Genomic DNA, 16,782 nt, shown 5'->3' with positions numbered 1-16,782 from the left:
GCTCAGCTCTGCTAAGCTATGCTCAGCTGTGGTCTTCTGCTGGGGCCGAGAGACCGGGTCGACTGAGGCTGCTGCTGTCACACTCCTGAGCGACACCAACAAAAGCAGTAGTTAAGTTACAATTCTAGACAGCCATGAGCCATCGTTCCTAAAGTCAGTCTACAGATGGTTAGATACACAAAAGCTACCAGGGAGAAAACAAAAAAAGGATCAAACGACACCGAGAGTGTCAACAAAGTTAGTGAAAACATTTAAACCAAGTGTACACTGTGTTATTAAGGTGGTGATCTGCAATCGTCTGTGAAGCACACTATAATACGTCAGTATGGCTGCATGGCAATGACTACGCTGTATGTATGGGTGCGGGTTTTGAGTGCGTGTTTCCCTTACTGTATTTCACCTGATGAAGAAGCACTGTCTGGGTGAACGGTTGCTTTGTGGGCTTGTGTGAAACTGAGCCTTCCCCCCCTCCCGGCCAGGAGCGTCTCCTCATTAAGAGCTGTATCATGTACTGTAGTGTATATGTATGCGTGTATGTGTCTGCCTTTGTACAGTATCTAGAACTATGCACACACGTGTGTGTGTGTGTGTGTGTGTGCACACCTCTTATGGCCAGCCAAAACAGATAACTGGCTGTTCCCAGGCAAATCCCACCCCTCCCCCCCTGACTTTAGCCAGGGTACCTTCAGGCCTACTTCCTTTGATTTACTGCTCCGACCTAGAGCATGCAAAAACATCACGCACACTAGAGAACTGAATTCTGAATGGAATTTTTTTTTAGTCATTGTGTTTCATACTAACCTTACCCCTCGGGCTGGCGGCTGGCTTTTTTATTTTTCTTTACTTCTTTTTATTGTCTTTTATAAAAAGGTGCAATAACAAACATTCCATCACATACAAAAGACACGATACAATGCAAGTAGTCTCTCTTGTCCATCCCTTCCCAGTCTCCCAATGACCATGTGCCTGACCCCCAGAAATCGAGAAGAGACACAAAACACAAAGCAACAATGTGTGAAGTATAGTATACGATGTACATTTACACCAATCAATCATAAAAACGCAAACCCCCAGACAAAGACACTCATCCATCCATCGTTCCAATTGCAGCCGTGGAAGCTGTAGGATAATTAGAGTCCACTTTACTGTAAAAGTATCTGTTTTCAGCTCAAGTCTTGCATTTATAGTAAACACTTACAACCCTTTCCCTCCATTGATTAGACTGTGGCTTCAGTCAGGAGACCGGCATCATCTTCTTCACTATCAAGAAAAGGACTCTCAATAAATATGTCCGTTTTTTTTTAATAACGAAAATCTTCTGGTAGTATTCCTAATATGAAGTAGGTTGGGTCAAGGGGTAAATCTTAAATATTTAAGAATGCCAATTGAAATAGGCTATAGGCTACAGTTTGATTGTGATGACTAGAGACTCTCGTGTCAGGATTTTGGTCCAATCACCCAAAGCAGATGTGTGTTTTTGTTGCGTTCCTCCATGAGGCATTTAATTGAAACACACCTTGGAAATTGCTGATTTATTGTCTTATATATTTATTGTACACACACCATGATAATGAATGGGGGTGTAGCTCGGTAGAAAATAGTTCCTACATCAAACTGCTAACAATATATATAACAATATCTGTAATATCTAAAGTAAACAGGTCATGATTTCTGGAAAGAGACATTGCTTTTGAGAGATTTTTTTTTTTAAACTCAGCTCCATTGTATGCAGTGACGGCAGACATCTCCAAAACTAGACAAATCACACTGATACTATCTGGATGGATAGATAGCACTGCAGGTATAGGGTGAAATATGTTTTTGAACATTCATGAACTCTAAAACAAATTAGCCTATGTGTAATTAATGTCACTGCATGGGGAAACAAGAATGATCAGTACTGTGACCAACTCATATTTCAGACAGGGCCATCCAGTATGTAGGCTAATTTATCACACAACAGACCCTAGTCTTCATGGAAAATTGGCTTTAAGCCATATTGTGATAAGCCTGTATGATGACCATGAAAATGAGCCTTTCAGAGTAATGCACTCTCATGGAGGGAATGGGAATAGGCCAATATAAATAAAATCTTCACAATTAGAATTTGAATTCTCTCCACCATGGTACTAAAGCAAGCATAGTTTGCAAAGGCTTTATTCAAAGAGCTGGACCCTTCTCTGCAGCTTTTATTCATAATTGATGAGAAACAATATGAGAGATGGCAGGTAATTTGCAATAATGTATTTCAGTGGCCTCGTGTGAGAATGCTCAGAATGTAGGCTATGCAAAACTACAAAGGTTTCTAATGCAAATATTGCATATGGTAAGATTAGACCCCATCGAGGTAGCCTTTTACACAAGCCTGTTGTATGGTAGCCCTCAAAAATAAATAATTTTTTTACAATGGTGGACTAGCCTATGTTAATGTTTGCCTTGCTGAAACACCAACACATGGCATTCATATTCATCCATAAATATGGCAACTAATATTTCTCTCATATTTCCTTCCTGGATCAGTCCCATTTTGAAATCACAATGTTTGCTTTTCTCAGAAGGATGTTGACACACTTTTTCCACAGCAAACTGAAAGGCCAAGCATTGAGGGCTGCCAGAGCACGCTCTCCTGCATTTCAATCATCTCTTACAGGGCTCTTATGTGGCTTGGAGAGACACACATGGCCTACAGGTCTGGCTACAAGCTGGGACATAGGAGACTATAAAACAGTCCACCGTAAAAAGGCTACTCTGTGTCTTCCGATGGTGTGAAAGGGAACAGTATCACCACATCATTTCCAAAAAACTGCGGCTCAACTGTCTACACTCTCCACTGACTTTTGCATTCAAGTTTAATACATGAACTATTACCTAATGAAGGCCAGATCCCAGGGAAGCAGGAACTGAGTCAAACCTATAAACCCATATTTGACCCACCCCCCCCCCCACCCACCACACTACTACTACCACCCTCCTCCTCCTCCTCTGCTGCATAATTTACACTCTCACTCCAATCAGTCCAGAGCCCATAAATGAGATTTATCACTGGAAACGATTGAGGAGGGGAGGTAGGCGGAGAGAGAGAGAGAGAGAGAGAGAGAGAGAGAGAGAGAGAGAGAGAGAGAGAGAGAGAGAGAGAGAGAGAGAGAGAGAGAGAGAGAGAGAGAGAGAGAGAGAGAGAGAGAGAGAGAGAGAGAGAGTACACAAAAAGACCACAGATAGTGGGGAGGGTGGGATTGGTAGTGAGATCTGAGCATGAGGGAGGAGTCAAGTTAGGGCTGTTTGGGAGTATATCACGGCAGCATTCGTGCATCGTCCTTACTGCTCCTGTTGGCACTAAAACACCCAACACAACCAACATATCCATGTGTTTTTGTACTTCAGGGTCTCAGCAGAGCATGTATGAGGGGTTTAACTGTCTGCCACTAGGGAGGAGGACGGCGACACAGCGGGGATCCATGCACACAAGCACTGACACACACACACACAGTTCTGATATTCTCAATCTAACATCCTCTGGGATTCTTAGACCACCAATAAGCCCATATACAATTAACACGCTTGACAATGATAAACACATTTGTTTAATGTGTTGCCAGTTACAAGTAGCCAGCTGCCAGCCTACAGCCCTACTATCTATCTGAATTAGCCTATATGGCCCAGTTATTACTCCAGTTAAAATTATTCACAGGATGAGACAAAAAGAACAGTGTAAGCAGAAGCCTTTTTTCGGCCATATGTTGCCACAGAGAGAACAAGCGTCTATTGATCCAGCAGTTCTGGTGCTCTGTGCTGCAGACTGACTAGGAGGGAGGCAGGGGAGGGCTGTGGTTTCCAGCCTGTGTTTCTGCCTGACACTCCAATAGTTAAAGCCTGTCTGCTGCTATTAGAGTCTACTGGCTGCGGGGGGAGAGAGCAAGCTGCAACAGGGGTTAGACGTCAAATGACACCAAGGCCATTGACCACGTCACAGAGGGCAAGAGCACTCAACTAACAGGAAACTGGGAGAGAGACACATAGGTCTAGTACAGCTCAATACACACAATTGTTAAGGGGATGCAGACCAGAGAAAGACTTTCATCTTGTTTACATCAGGGTCCCCCATTTTCATTTCATAATGAATTGTAAAAGGGTGCAACTTTCTCCGTGCAATCCATTCTTTGTGGATTTAGCCCATAGCATGTCATTCGCTTCTTCACGATCAGCAAATAGCATTCATCAAGGGAGAAATTACATAATTGGAAAAATAGCCAGCCACCATGGCAACCTGTGTCAAGGCTTGCATTAGGCTTAAATGGCTAGCCTTGGCTGCAGGCAACAGACACAGGAAACTAACCAGTGGAAATTGCAGGAGAGAAAATTAACAAGAGGGGATAGCTTTGTGAGAGAGATTAATCAATTTAAACTGGCCAATCATCCATCCCACAACTCTACTTCTCCTAATCTACAAGACAATATATTGTTCTTGTGTCTCCTTATATAAGCTTCATTGTTGGAACAAAACAAGTATTTTGTTCAAGTGCTCAGAAATCCAAGCAAGGTGCAGTGGTGCATTCATTCACCCTGCACTACTCCCATAGGTACGCATGTAAACTTACAAAGTCCATGTACAAAGCTTGAGTAAACGTTTCCCCTCTCTACACGAGTACAGACAGGCCAACTTGAGCATCTCCCCTCTCTCGCTGCTTGTCCACAAATCTGCATTCACAGGGACAGGTCAAATAGTCCACTGAACTACAGAGTGAAAATGCATATAGACATTTAAAAGACTGTTGTGACCATAGCAGCATTCATGGAATAAAGACCATACAGTTAGCAAGGCTGTGTGTTATTGCTTGTTGACTAGACCTCACTATCTGACTGCTGGATTTCACAGTGGCTACTATAATAGTAGTAACATGTTAACTATATAAATGCACCATTTAATGTTAACTTCCAACCTTACATAGTCAATAAGAATGCCTTTAGTCTTACTTTCACTTCAGATTTCGCCCAAAAAATAAAAAAAAAAACGAACAAAAAGGTCAAATAAAAGTACTATTAAAATCTATTTATATTTAGCTTCTGGCCACACATCATACACCCAACCTCCTCCAATGTACAGTTTCTACGTCAAATGTATATACTTTTTCTCTGGACTCTTTTCGTATCACAAACAGTACTGTATTTGCAAATCTGGTATGTCATAAATGTATAGATGTAGCAGTACTGTCTATCTGTATGTCATATATGTTATGATGAATTGAAAATGGGGGACCCTGATGTAAACACGACGAAAGTCTTTCTCTGGTCTGCATCCCCTTAACAATTGTATGTATTGAGCTGTACTGTACCCATTCTGCAATCTGTTAATAAAGTTTTCAATCAATCAATCAGTATGTTCTCCAGGTCAATACATTTTGGGCCTCGTCCATCAATTATGTGCATCCTACTAGTGATCCTACTATCTCAAATGGAAAGTCTTTGTGACATTCTTTCTCAGGCAATCAAAACGTGTTTTATTTTTTATTTTGATACCCGAATCTTTCCGAAGTGTGTCCCTCAGGCTCGGGGGGCCACACTGGTCCTCCACGACCAACACAAAGAAAGGCAGAAAGAATCACCAGCTAGCGTTGTGTTGCTACAGCTGTTAGCAAGACTAGTCTCTCGACAAAGGATAACATTAACTGACGCCGTCCACTTAATAGTTACGACCACATTCGAAGTTCTACAAGTAGATGTCAAAGTTTACACATGAACACACGACGGAATATAGATGTTTTACAATGTGTTGATAGTTGATGTACCGCTACTCCTGGTAGCTATTCTCCTATAGCTAACGTAGCTATAGCTCCTAGCTGTTTGTCGACTCGGGGTATGCTCGTTTCGGATATCAGTGTCCACCCACTCCACCGTTAGCTAAGGAGCTACCGTTATAGCTATACATAATTGGCTTTAGCGAGGTAACAGTGTAACACTGTCTGAAAGGACAAACCAACATGTATCATATAAACCGGCATACAATTGTCCCAAGTGTTAAACGATTGTATAATAAACGTTATCAATGCTAGAAGTTATCGACTACAGTTAATGTATCGACATAGACGCACTTCTTCACCCTGTGGTACGTTAGCTAGCGTCATCAAATCAGCTACTAGTTGTTACCCATTTATATGGCTCGATATTTTTGTCTCCCAACGAAATAACTTCAAATGAGTTTGTTTCGCCTCTCCCAAGACTGCATTAAAATAGCCACGTCTGAAACGTCCCACCCGGCGCTCGCCAAGACCGGCGGCATACGTGCTGGTATAAAACATGCGCGCCTAGGAGAGGCTGCTGCTCCAGAACACATACAGTCTGACGAGACTAGCTGCCGATGTGTCGGTCGGGGCACATTAATTCTAGCCGTTTCATAACCTTGAGTTTACACTTACCGGTCGTATGCCACTTATTCTTAATCCAAGCTCCACTCGCACATACGTTTTTAAAATAATACTCGCGTTACGTTAAAATAATCCTGTAATTTATCCAACTTCTTCTTCTCAGTTGTTTTCTTCACTTCCTGATTGAGACGCTGCCATTTTGAATAGACGAGAGCAGATATTTCCGCTGCTGTCGTCACGCAGCTCTGTCCCCCTTGTTGCTCCTCGGAGCCCAGGAGATCATTAGCACAAAGTTTAGAGTATGATCTCTAACCCCGATCAGCATGATGGTGGTGGCATTAAAAACACACAGAATCTGTGCCCAGTCACTGACCACTGGCCATTTGGTCATTCATGGATATATGCGTTTGAGAGTAAAGCTCAGAATTGGGCAAGATTAAACAAATAAATCCTTTCGGGGCCTATTTTAAATCACCCACTCTGCATTATGCTATGCCAGCTGCATGTTTGCAGTTTGAATGCTGCCTATTTATTTAGGCCTTGGTCTACCATGACTCATTTAAAGGTGCTGTAAGTGGTATTTTTTTGTTAAAATAAGTGTTGCTCTACATTCCGACAGTCATCACTGATGTAGAGTGTTTTTTGACCAGTAACATGGGTCTCCCAGTTCTTCCGCTCTGCAGTAAATATGCAAAATGTTCTGGTATCCCTTCCCACTTAATCCAAGAACCCTAGATATATATTTACTTATTTCAAGAAATCCTGCTAAGCCAAATTAGTTTATTTTACTTGACACATTTGATTAAAACTAGATTGTATTTCTTATTTTTGTCAGACAATTTTTGCAGTATGGAGTTCTCTTTCCAGATTGGATACAATTGGAATGGGATACCAGCATTTTTTTCTTCTTCTGTTTACTGCAGAGCAGAGGGACTGGGGCACCCATGTTACTGACCAAACACTATCTATTATTATAACATGTATATCACTTATTTTAACAAACACAAAAAACACCACTTACAGCACCTTTAAATACTAAGGGAGATTGAAATAGTATTTCGGGAGATGAGAAAAGACACCCTTATGGTAGCATAGGCTATTTTGTGTTACAAGACCCCAGAGTTCAGTTTAAATTGCATACTAGATGGCTTTTTGCAATCCATATAAACAGGCATACGATGCATAACATGAACCTAATAGGCATAGGCTATCCAATGAGCAAGGACAGTTAAATTATTTTGTGGAGTATTTAGTCAACATATCCAGAGATGTTGTATGGATGAAATGCTTCTAACATTTTGGGAAATGGGAGTTCTGAGGTGACATTTTCCCCACAACACACAACAGTAGTGTAACAGTTATTTACATGGCTAGTCAGAATTAGGTGTCTTGACAGATTTAAGGTTCTTCAAACTTTGTGATTTAGCTGCTATTCTGCATTGCCATTACTATTTATGTTGTGGAGAAAAGCTATTTGTGTTTTATCAGAAGTGTACATTCTAAATACTCAGAATGTGGGCTGAAATTCATTGGATTCATTCAACAAAAATGTACAAATCACAGAGTAATGCATATTTGAAAACGAGGTAATGAATAAGTTGCAATTCAAAACTTTATTATCTATTAATGCAAACAGAAATAGAAATGTGTCTTCAGCTACATGTTACAGCTCTCAACATAAACACAAAAGCATCAAGGTGCAACAAAAGGAGGTGACAGACTAGCAATTCGGCTAAACAATAAAAACATCATATAGATATGAATATGAGTAAAGTGCTTAGTGCTAGGTCATTACCACATCTGGACCTGTTATTAAGTCCTTATGTATGGATCATTCTACGAAAGCTTGCCATTTTCACTTTTTAATGTTTGATTTTGAAAGTATTGTTTTAAAAGTTTTGGATAATTTTTTTTTATTAAGTGGATTCTTATCTCTCAGACAAATGTACCGTGCCATCTCAGGCTATTATATTTTTAATTGTTTTCACATTTAAACAACATGCATATTTGTTTTTCGTCAGCCCTGTTACTACATATCAATTACTGTTTGAAAAGGTTATAAATACATATTTAGAATAATTATGATATCATATGAAAGATAAAAGCCCCTTGTTACAATAGTGTGTTTGTAGAGTTAGAATATTGACGGGTTAACTTTTTTTTACCATGAATAAATATGCCCATTCACAATGGACCCTTTCACAGCATCTTTGATTTAAGAAAAAGTTATGAAAGCAAAATAATAATATCCCAATTTCTTTAAGGGAGCCACTGGTTTCTATTACTTAACATATAAAATGAGTTTGTTTTACATTTTTATTTTATTTTCTTAAATTACATCAGAATATTGTACAATTAACAGGGCTGACACCCTCCCTTTCTCCACTGCAGATAGAGTCATCCTAAGAAAATCATATAAAATACAAATACAAAAGTCACTTTAACATTGGCTGTAACCTCTTACTATTGGTAAGGGAACTATATTTTCATGTACACACAAAAGCATATACTTTTGTCAGCCCTGTTACCATTCAATCAACCCTGTTACCCATTGAAAAGTAACAGGGCTGCATGGTATCAGGGCTGACGAAAAAGGCAACTAGCAGCCATTACTAGCCATATGCTAATGGTCTTGACACCACATGGTGTGCATTCATGAGAGGAAATAATGATGTTAAATATGTATATCCACAATTTCAAACAAATAACTTTTTAACATGCGCATTTATGGTAACAGTTCTGACGCAACAAGCTCGTCCCCCTCTGTTGGACATCACATAACTCGAAGAAAATGCATGAAAAGAGGAGCACACTTACTTGTCTTTTCTCCACCATCTTTAGAAAAGGAAGATGATGTCAGTTCCTGGGCTATATGTAAATTTCAAAACAGCCCATTATCTCTGAAGGGGTGTAACAGGGTTGACAACAACATGGGGACACAACTAAAAAGAAGTTTTTTGTACACATTTGCAACATATTTTAAAAAAATGCATTCATGCGTAGTGAAACAACACTTGTGCCTTGATATAGGTTTAAGTTTTTTATGTTCTAGTTTGGATTTTTTGGCCTTAATAGCTAGTGGAAGTAGAACAATCTTACTGAGGGACAGGTCATTTTTTATTTTTTTGCAAGATGCTTCGCACAAAAGTGTTTAAAATTCTTTTAAAAACAAAAAGCTAAATACATTTTATTTGTTTTTATGTTACATGACACATCAGGAATCTAAATTATGAAATGTTTTATTGTTCATTCTTTTTTTATTAAAATTGACAGAGGAGTTTTGTTCGAGGGACACAAAATGGCAAGCTTTCGTATTAATGACCCGTATAACGACAGCAATTGCAAATCATCTTAGTATGATCCTCTGTGTAACAGATATAACGTGTATTGTTTATTAATTTACATACTTTATTATAGTAGCAAATCACTATGACTGGTTCCTGGCAAACACAATTTACTGTACAATAAAAGCTTTGTTGTTACTTTGATTTGGATGTTAAAGGAGTATCTGTTTATCCTCTTCCTGGTTGCTGCTCTCATTTTGGCATCCATCCGTCCACTCTGAGTTATTGAACGATGCAATTGGAAGAGCTCCAGTTATTTCCAGTAAAGAACGCCGGCCACTGCTTTCCTGGTATCAGAGTCCCCGTTTTCCCAACAGGGGGGGGGGGGGGGTTGGGGGGAGGCGGCATTAAATTAAATACAAGGTGGGTTTTTTATATAGTTCTACGGGTGGGGCTCATGAGACAATGCACAACATTGCTTTATATGCCCTCTCTGATACCGTTGCACTGTTCTGACTCAGCAATGGGTTGGTTTAGCTGTAAGATAAACAAATGAGGTGCCAGTAAGCCAGGCCAGCCAACAGAGATGCCATAGAGTAAAGATACACTTCTGAAAGAGATACACTTGACTAGGACACTGACAACATTGAGGCTAGGTTCAGTAAAAACAATAGTAGATACCTGTAGCTGGTCAGTGTGTGTGTGTGTGTGTGTGTGTGTGTGTGTGTGTGTGTGTGTGTGTGTGTGTGTGTGTGTGTGCTGTTGAACCATAACCTAATGTAGGGCAATGTTATAGTCTACTAAACCTGATGGACATGGCAAACAAACATATTTTGAAAACTGGTTATACTGCCAATCAAACTAAAACTAAGCTTTATTGCCAGCATGATTAAAACAGACACAGCTGAATATCTATGAACAATAAAAGCTAAAACTAGGGAACACCATCTGAAAGCAAATTGAAACTAAACCAAAATGGAAATACATTTAAAAAATAAAATAAGAATAGAAAATAATGGAATGAGTTCAACTACAATGGCCCTGATGTAATGCATAGGTTATAATTTATAACGTTTCAACCTGGCTCACCAAAGGATATAATTATTCTATATTCTTTATGAGGGAGTAGGGCCATGTCCGAGCTCTCAAAGTTTGAATTTGGTGCCCTCTACTGGAAGCAATCCACAAACACCTAGTGGAACTAGCTCATTGACCCATAGCCATTTGAGCAACTGCAATTCCACACATTCTTATAGAATTGTTGCTGCACAAATCTGTCCAAAATTTGAATGATTTGCAAACACGTCACTGACACGTGTGTCTAAACCCATTGACTGAAATTAGACCAACCAATGAGAGATTATGTGCAATCATTTCATAAATCATGGTGTTGTTGGGCCATAGGGGACCACACTCTCTAATACGTCTTATCTAAAGCTCTGACCAAACCAGATTGCATAACTTCTCCCAAAAGCTTCTTTGTCTCCAGTTCATTCTTTACCCTGTAAAGGCGGCGTCTGCCCCAGACCAGCCATAATTTGATTAATCCACCAAAAGGGTAACCAGACGGTAAGTGTTGTTTTCTTTACACTCTAGAGAAATGTGTAGTTTTTTTTTTAATGATTGGGATCACTTCAATTTCAATAAAAAAATATTCTAATCATCCGTATCTGTATTTCTATACTCTCTTCATACCGCATCAGTTAATTTTGTGATTGGTTTACATAGCCTATAATTAACTGCACATATCCTGTGATTGATTGATTGATTGATTGAAAACTTTATTAACAGATTGCAGAATGGGTACAGTACAGTACAGCTCAATACATACATGTATATTGTATATACATGTATACATGTATATTTGCATATCTTGTATGATTGGTTTAGATTAAATGATTAGAGTCGATTTTTATATCTGTATATTGTTTATGTCATAAATGTCATGAATTGAAAATGGGGGACCCTGATGTAAACAAGACGAACGTCTTTCTTTGGTCTGCATCCCAATTGTGTGTATTGAGCTGTACTGTACCCATTCTGCAATCTGTTAATTAAAGTTTTCAATCAATCCTGTAAATAATCAGCCCATCTTCACCGTCTACACCTGAGTTACATTGCTGCTCACCATGTTTATATTTGTATATCTATATTTGATCCCATATCCTTATTTTTATTCAAATTTTTGTTCCCCTTTTATATATTTTCCCTAGATATGGTAATGTTGCCTGCAATGCTGTTTTAGTGTTTTTACATTTTTTTTCTTAATGCTGCTGTGACCCCTATAGTGCAATAAAACAAGGACCGTAGCACTTTGGGACAAGCACCAGTCACTTTAACACTTGCTACCTAAAGCACTTTAAACATATCTTATTTCTAACATCTGACTAACTTCCTATTTCCCGGTTTGTCTTGCCACAATCACATGTTGTGTTGCCATTGTCTGTTTCATCTATTGTCTGTTTGTATAGTTGAGTAACTTGTACTGTTGTCTGTTCTTGTGATTATGAAGTTTGTGCACATTTGTAATTTGTCGGATGTATTCACATTAACCTGCTAAGGGACTACAGATGAAAAACATGAAAATGTTCATCAATATGTACTGTCCCTATTTAAAATAAATAAATAATGAATTCATTCAACTAAGGGGATTGATAAAATAGTCGTGTTATTTGTAGATTATTTTGATGGTGGGATGCTTCTAGTGTTCCTGAGCTCCTTGACACTTTGACCATGATGAGTTGTCTCCCCAGTAGTGCCTAGGATTCTACAGGGAGGGTGGAGACACTACCTGTGAAGAGATGGAGACGTTAGTTTTCTTGTTGTCCTTTTCTGCGCTCGGCATCCTTTACACAATGAACAACACTCCAGAGTTTCAAGAGTAAGTCGTCACATTTGTTTCCTCTGTGTTTATTTTGGTCAGTCCAATTATCTCCCAATGTATTAAAATAAAACATTTTAATAATTATTTATGTCATTAAAAATCAGAAAACAGTAGTTTTTGGAAGAGCACAAACCTCTTCACACAACAAGTTTGTTATTGAAATATAGTTGTAGTGGTAAAAGGTGATGGTTTATGGTGGACAGTATTCTTTTACACCACTTGGGGGCACTATTGACCATATTCACACGGTGGCCATCTTGCTCTTATCTCAGGCCATCTCATGCTCAGGTTGGGATTCCTTTCCACCCTTTTCCTGGACATGAACAGGTTGGAGAGGAATCCCACCCTGAGCGCATAAGAGCAAAATGGCCACCATGTTAATATGGTCAATAAGCTAAAGTCTAAAACACAATTTCAGGCTGAATTCATTGTACTTGACAAATACCCCACAAATCCTTGGCCATGTTGAAACAACTAATTCCTTTGAGTTCAAATCCCTTATTCTAAGCTGTATATCAATTCAAACGTGTTTTTTTTTTTTTTTTTTTTTTACTTTATTTTTTAGCGTTTATCGCTTTTCTGGTCAAGCATGACTGACAGAAACAGGTTGAAATGGGATGTAGTGAAATGACGGCGGGTGTTGTGTCCCCCAGATCCGTGACGAGCACGGTTTTCCCCGACGCAGAAATAGCGCCGAGATATGCGGTGAGCTACGGGAGCTCCCCTCAAACGTGTTCTTGTGTTGAATTGAAATGATTATATAGAGCAGTGGTTCTCAAACTTTTTACACCAAGTACCACCTGAGAACGTAGCTGGCTCTCCAAGTACCACCATATGACCGGCGTTAAAATACAGTCTATTCAGCTATGCACAGTTCACACAGGAGGCAAATGTATTCCTAATACCATTATTTATTGTTAACTTTTGTCAGACAAGTGAGAAAATTAAGAACAACTGTATTTCAGCAAATGTACTTAATTCTCTCTCTCTCTCTCTCTCTCTCTCTCTCTCTCTCTCTCTCTCTCTCTCTCTCTCTCTCTCTCTCTCTCTCTCTCTCTCTCTCTCTCTCTCTCTCTCTCTCTCTCTCTCTCTCTCTCTCTCTCTCTCTCTCTCTCTCTCTCTCTCTCTCTCTCTCTCTCTCTCTCTCTCACACAGCAAGCAATTGTCCATCATTCTCTCACACACACACACACACACACACACACACACACACACACACACACACACACACACACACACACACACACACACACACACACACACGCACACACACACACACACACACACACACACACACACACACACACACACACACACACACACACACACACACACACACACACACACACACACACACACACACACACACACACACACACACACACACACACACACACACACACACACACAATTATTTTGTTACAAAAACTTAATTTCCTGCATTCTGGTGCAGGAATATTTGAATTTTTACCCTTTACATGCCAGTGTTTGTGATGGGCATCACAAATTATTGTAAAAAAGAAAAGAAAACACATATTCAATACATTTTTGAATGTTTACCCTTTAAATGCCAGTTTGTGTGATGGCATCACAAATTATTGTTAAAAAAAAACACAAAAAGTAAAATATTTTCAATATATCAAATGCAAAGTAAATTTTTCTGGGGGGGGTTATTACAGGCTAGGCATGTGTCAATGATTAGCAGCAATTACAAAAAAATCTAAAAATAAATGGTTATGATCAGGGCTGAAGTTGAATTAAAGATGTATGACTGTTTAGACTACATTACTCTCTGTCACAGTGATCTCCTGGTTGTTCCCCACTTAGATTATCTAACTATCGCGCCGCCGCAACCAGAAACACTGGCCTGGCCTGCTTCTAAGTTCAGTGGCCTGACTGCAATTTTTTTTTATTTTTATTTTTTTTTGTGCTTTTTTGGAAATGTTTTCAAGTACCACCAGCAGTACCACCAAGTACCACTAGTGGTACGCGTACCACAGTTTGAGAACCACTGATATAGAGGGTAAGAAAATGAATAGGGAGCAAAGGTCAAAAGAGGCCACGGGAAGAGAATGTTTGCAATGAATGATATGGTCTGTGAGGGATGGTTTGAAAGCCAAAAGCAGCAGGTATCCAATTGAATATATTTTGTCTGATTATAGGATGTATCATAGGGAGAACAGTCTTCAATCATCACATATTGTCTGTTGTGATTGATGAGCGGGCTACAGCAGCAAACCACCAGGCTGTACTTACCGAGAGGGATGGTGGTAAATCTGTACCACGAGTTCCTTCCTAGCGATTGTTTGATATTTCTAATTTCAGACAGCCTCCCGTAGCTTCCTCTGTGAATACCTCTGCTGGCACTCTTCTGAAATGTGTGGACACACTGACAATCAATACACACTTTGCAGAAGAGTTTGATCAATTGCTCCTGACATACAATATTCCTTGTGTTCTTCCGCTCTGCAAACAAACAGTATTGTACGCATAAATCTTCCTGTGCTAGTGAATTGGAGAGGCGGCGAGGGAGCTTGCCTTTGGTCTCGCAGCATTTGTTTGGCTTCTGTTTGCATACATTTGTAAGTTTGTAAGGAAGTAATTTTGTTTGCTGGAAGCTACCCAGAGCACATTACTCCTTTCTCCTTTGCACAGCAGTGGTACTGTAAACATAGTACACAGTAAACCAGTAAATAGTAAACCTGTAAACACAGAGGGCAGTGGTGAACTAACATGATCATAGCGTGTTGCTTCTCACAGCTCTGCCAGCGATTGATTAAAAGTCTCTACAATGCTGTGGTCTGATGTATGGCACACAACTGCAGCTGTATTGAAAGTGGAATGTATTCACTTCACTGGTGTCATGATTCAGTGAGGTGAACTAATTTATCTGAGCTCATAATGGGTTTAACCCTTTCACTACCACACTACAGAATGTTAACCCCTTTGAAAGGGTTAACCTTCTGTAGTGTGGTTGTGAAATGGTTAACCCTTTGTTGTGGGGCAGTAAAAGGGTTAACCTTCTGTATTGTCGCAGTGAAAGGGTTAACCATTCTGTAGAGTGGTAGTGAAAGGGTTAAGACATATAAGGAGGATAAAACATGGGTCTACTCTGCACTTAGATTTTCTTGTCCTGTGAGAGCGATAAAGGCTAGATGCTCTAAACTGGTCAGCAAAACAAATTGACCAATATGAAATACTATTGCGCAGAAAAAGGAGCTTAATACAACGGCGTATAATGCATGCATTGAAAGAAGTGGTATATCTGTGACACTCTATCTAAATTAAAGGGGCACTTCACATAACTGTCAAACTAAATGAATGTGTGCAAAACGAGTTTTTGAGTTTTTGGATGCTTGCCAATTTCTTTTTTTGTGTGAAGTGCCCCTTTAAGTGTCAAGACTGACCACAGAATCTGAACAATCTGTCTTTGGAAGCTTGAAGATATAAGGTGAAGATGGGGGGGGACTAATCAGAATATCTCTGGCTCTCCCTCACCCCTCCCTCTGCCCTGCATGATTTCTCCCTGTGCTCACTCGGGGTGTGTTGGCACAATCGTTGTTATCATTGTCTTCCCCATTCATCTTCACAAATTTAGCACTGCGGAGGAGACCGCCACAACTTCCATGACCGGATAAACTAATTAGAAGAGAGAATGAGGCAAAACATGGGATTGCTCTCTAAAACGGAGTGGAAGTATTGAGGTTGCACTAAGGATGGGGATAATGTGTTACTTGTCATAGATAACACTTTAAAAAAAATGTTTACTCTCTTTCCCCAGGCCCTATGCGGTCCTGCAGATTGGTATTGCCGTGCTGGTGGTTGTGTTTCTGTTCTACTTCATCATCACCCGTGGCAACCCGCCCAAAGACGCCTTGTTCTTCGGTATGTATTATGATTATGTTTACTGTTTCCCAATACGTTTGTGAAAAGGACGGAACAGAGTTTTAGCTATATATGGAAAGGTTAATACTCACTATGCATTGTTCTTTGGCTGATTTCCAATAGCCGAGAAAGTGCATGTGAATGGGAAGCTGAATTGTTTTCATTGTGTACTCATCTGATACGTAGAAAGCTGCTTACGCTGATCGGGATCAGAGCCAGGGTGAACCCAGATTGGCATTTCTTTGGCGTGGCTGATGCAGAGACACATGCTCTGACATTTAGAACTCTTTTAATTTCCTCTTACATCCGAGAGGCCCTTCTCTGCCGTGGGCCTCGGTCAACAGCACGGTTTTCTGAAGGAGTGTCTAAC

The 16,782-nt window shown here is 39.8% G+C and overlaps 2 protein-coding genes across 3 annotated transcripts in view; one reads left to right on the top strand and one right to left on the bottom strand.

The window, feature by feature from the left end:
* Positions 1-6,547, bottom strand: part of sbno2b (strawberry notch homolog 2b) — a 126,009-nt gene extending 119,462 nt beyond the window's left edge. For both annotated transcript variants that reach the window (XM_084308862.1, XM_084308863.1), the window contains exon 1: positions 6,411-6,547. The gene's annotated coding sequence lies outside the window, so the exon portion shown is untranslated. The remainder of the gene's footprint in view (positions 1-6,410) is intronic.
* Positions 6,548-12,444: 5,897 nt separating this feature from the next.
* Positions 12,445-16,782, top strand: part of tm6sf2b (transmembrane 6 superfamily member 2b) — a gene marked incomplete at both ends in the record, with an annotated part of 29,008 nt that continues 24,670 nt past the window's right edge. The window contains 2 exons of the mRNA XM_084308009.1: positions 12,445-12,524; positions 16,309-16,412. Coding sequence (XP_084164135.1) covers positions 12,445-12,524; positions 16,309-16,412 — 184 coding nt within the window. The remainder of the gene's footprint in view (positions 12,525-16,308; positions 16,413-16,782) is intronic.

Source organism: Notolepis coatsorum (genome assembly GCF_963971535.1).
Source record: "Notolepis coatsorum genome assembly, chromosome: 2".
In the NCBI taxonomy this organism is placed as follows: Eukaryota; Metazoa; Chordata; class Actinopteri; order Aulopiformes; family Paralepididae; genus Notolepis; species Notolepis coatsorum.
This window is presented reverse-complemented; position numbering and strand designations above follow the sequence as displayed.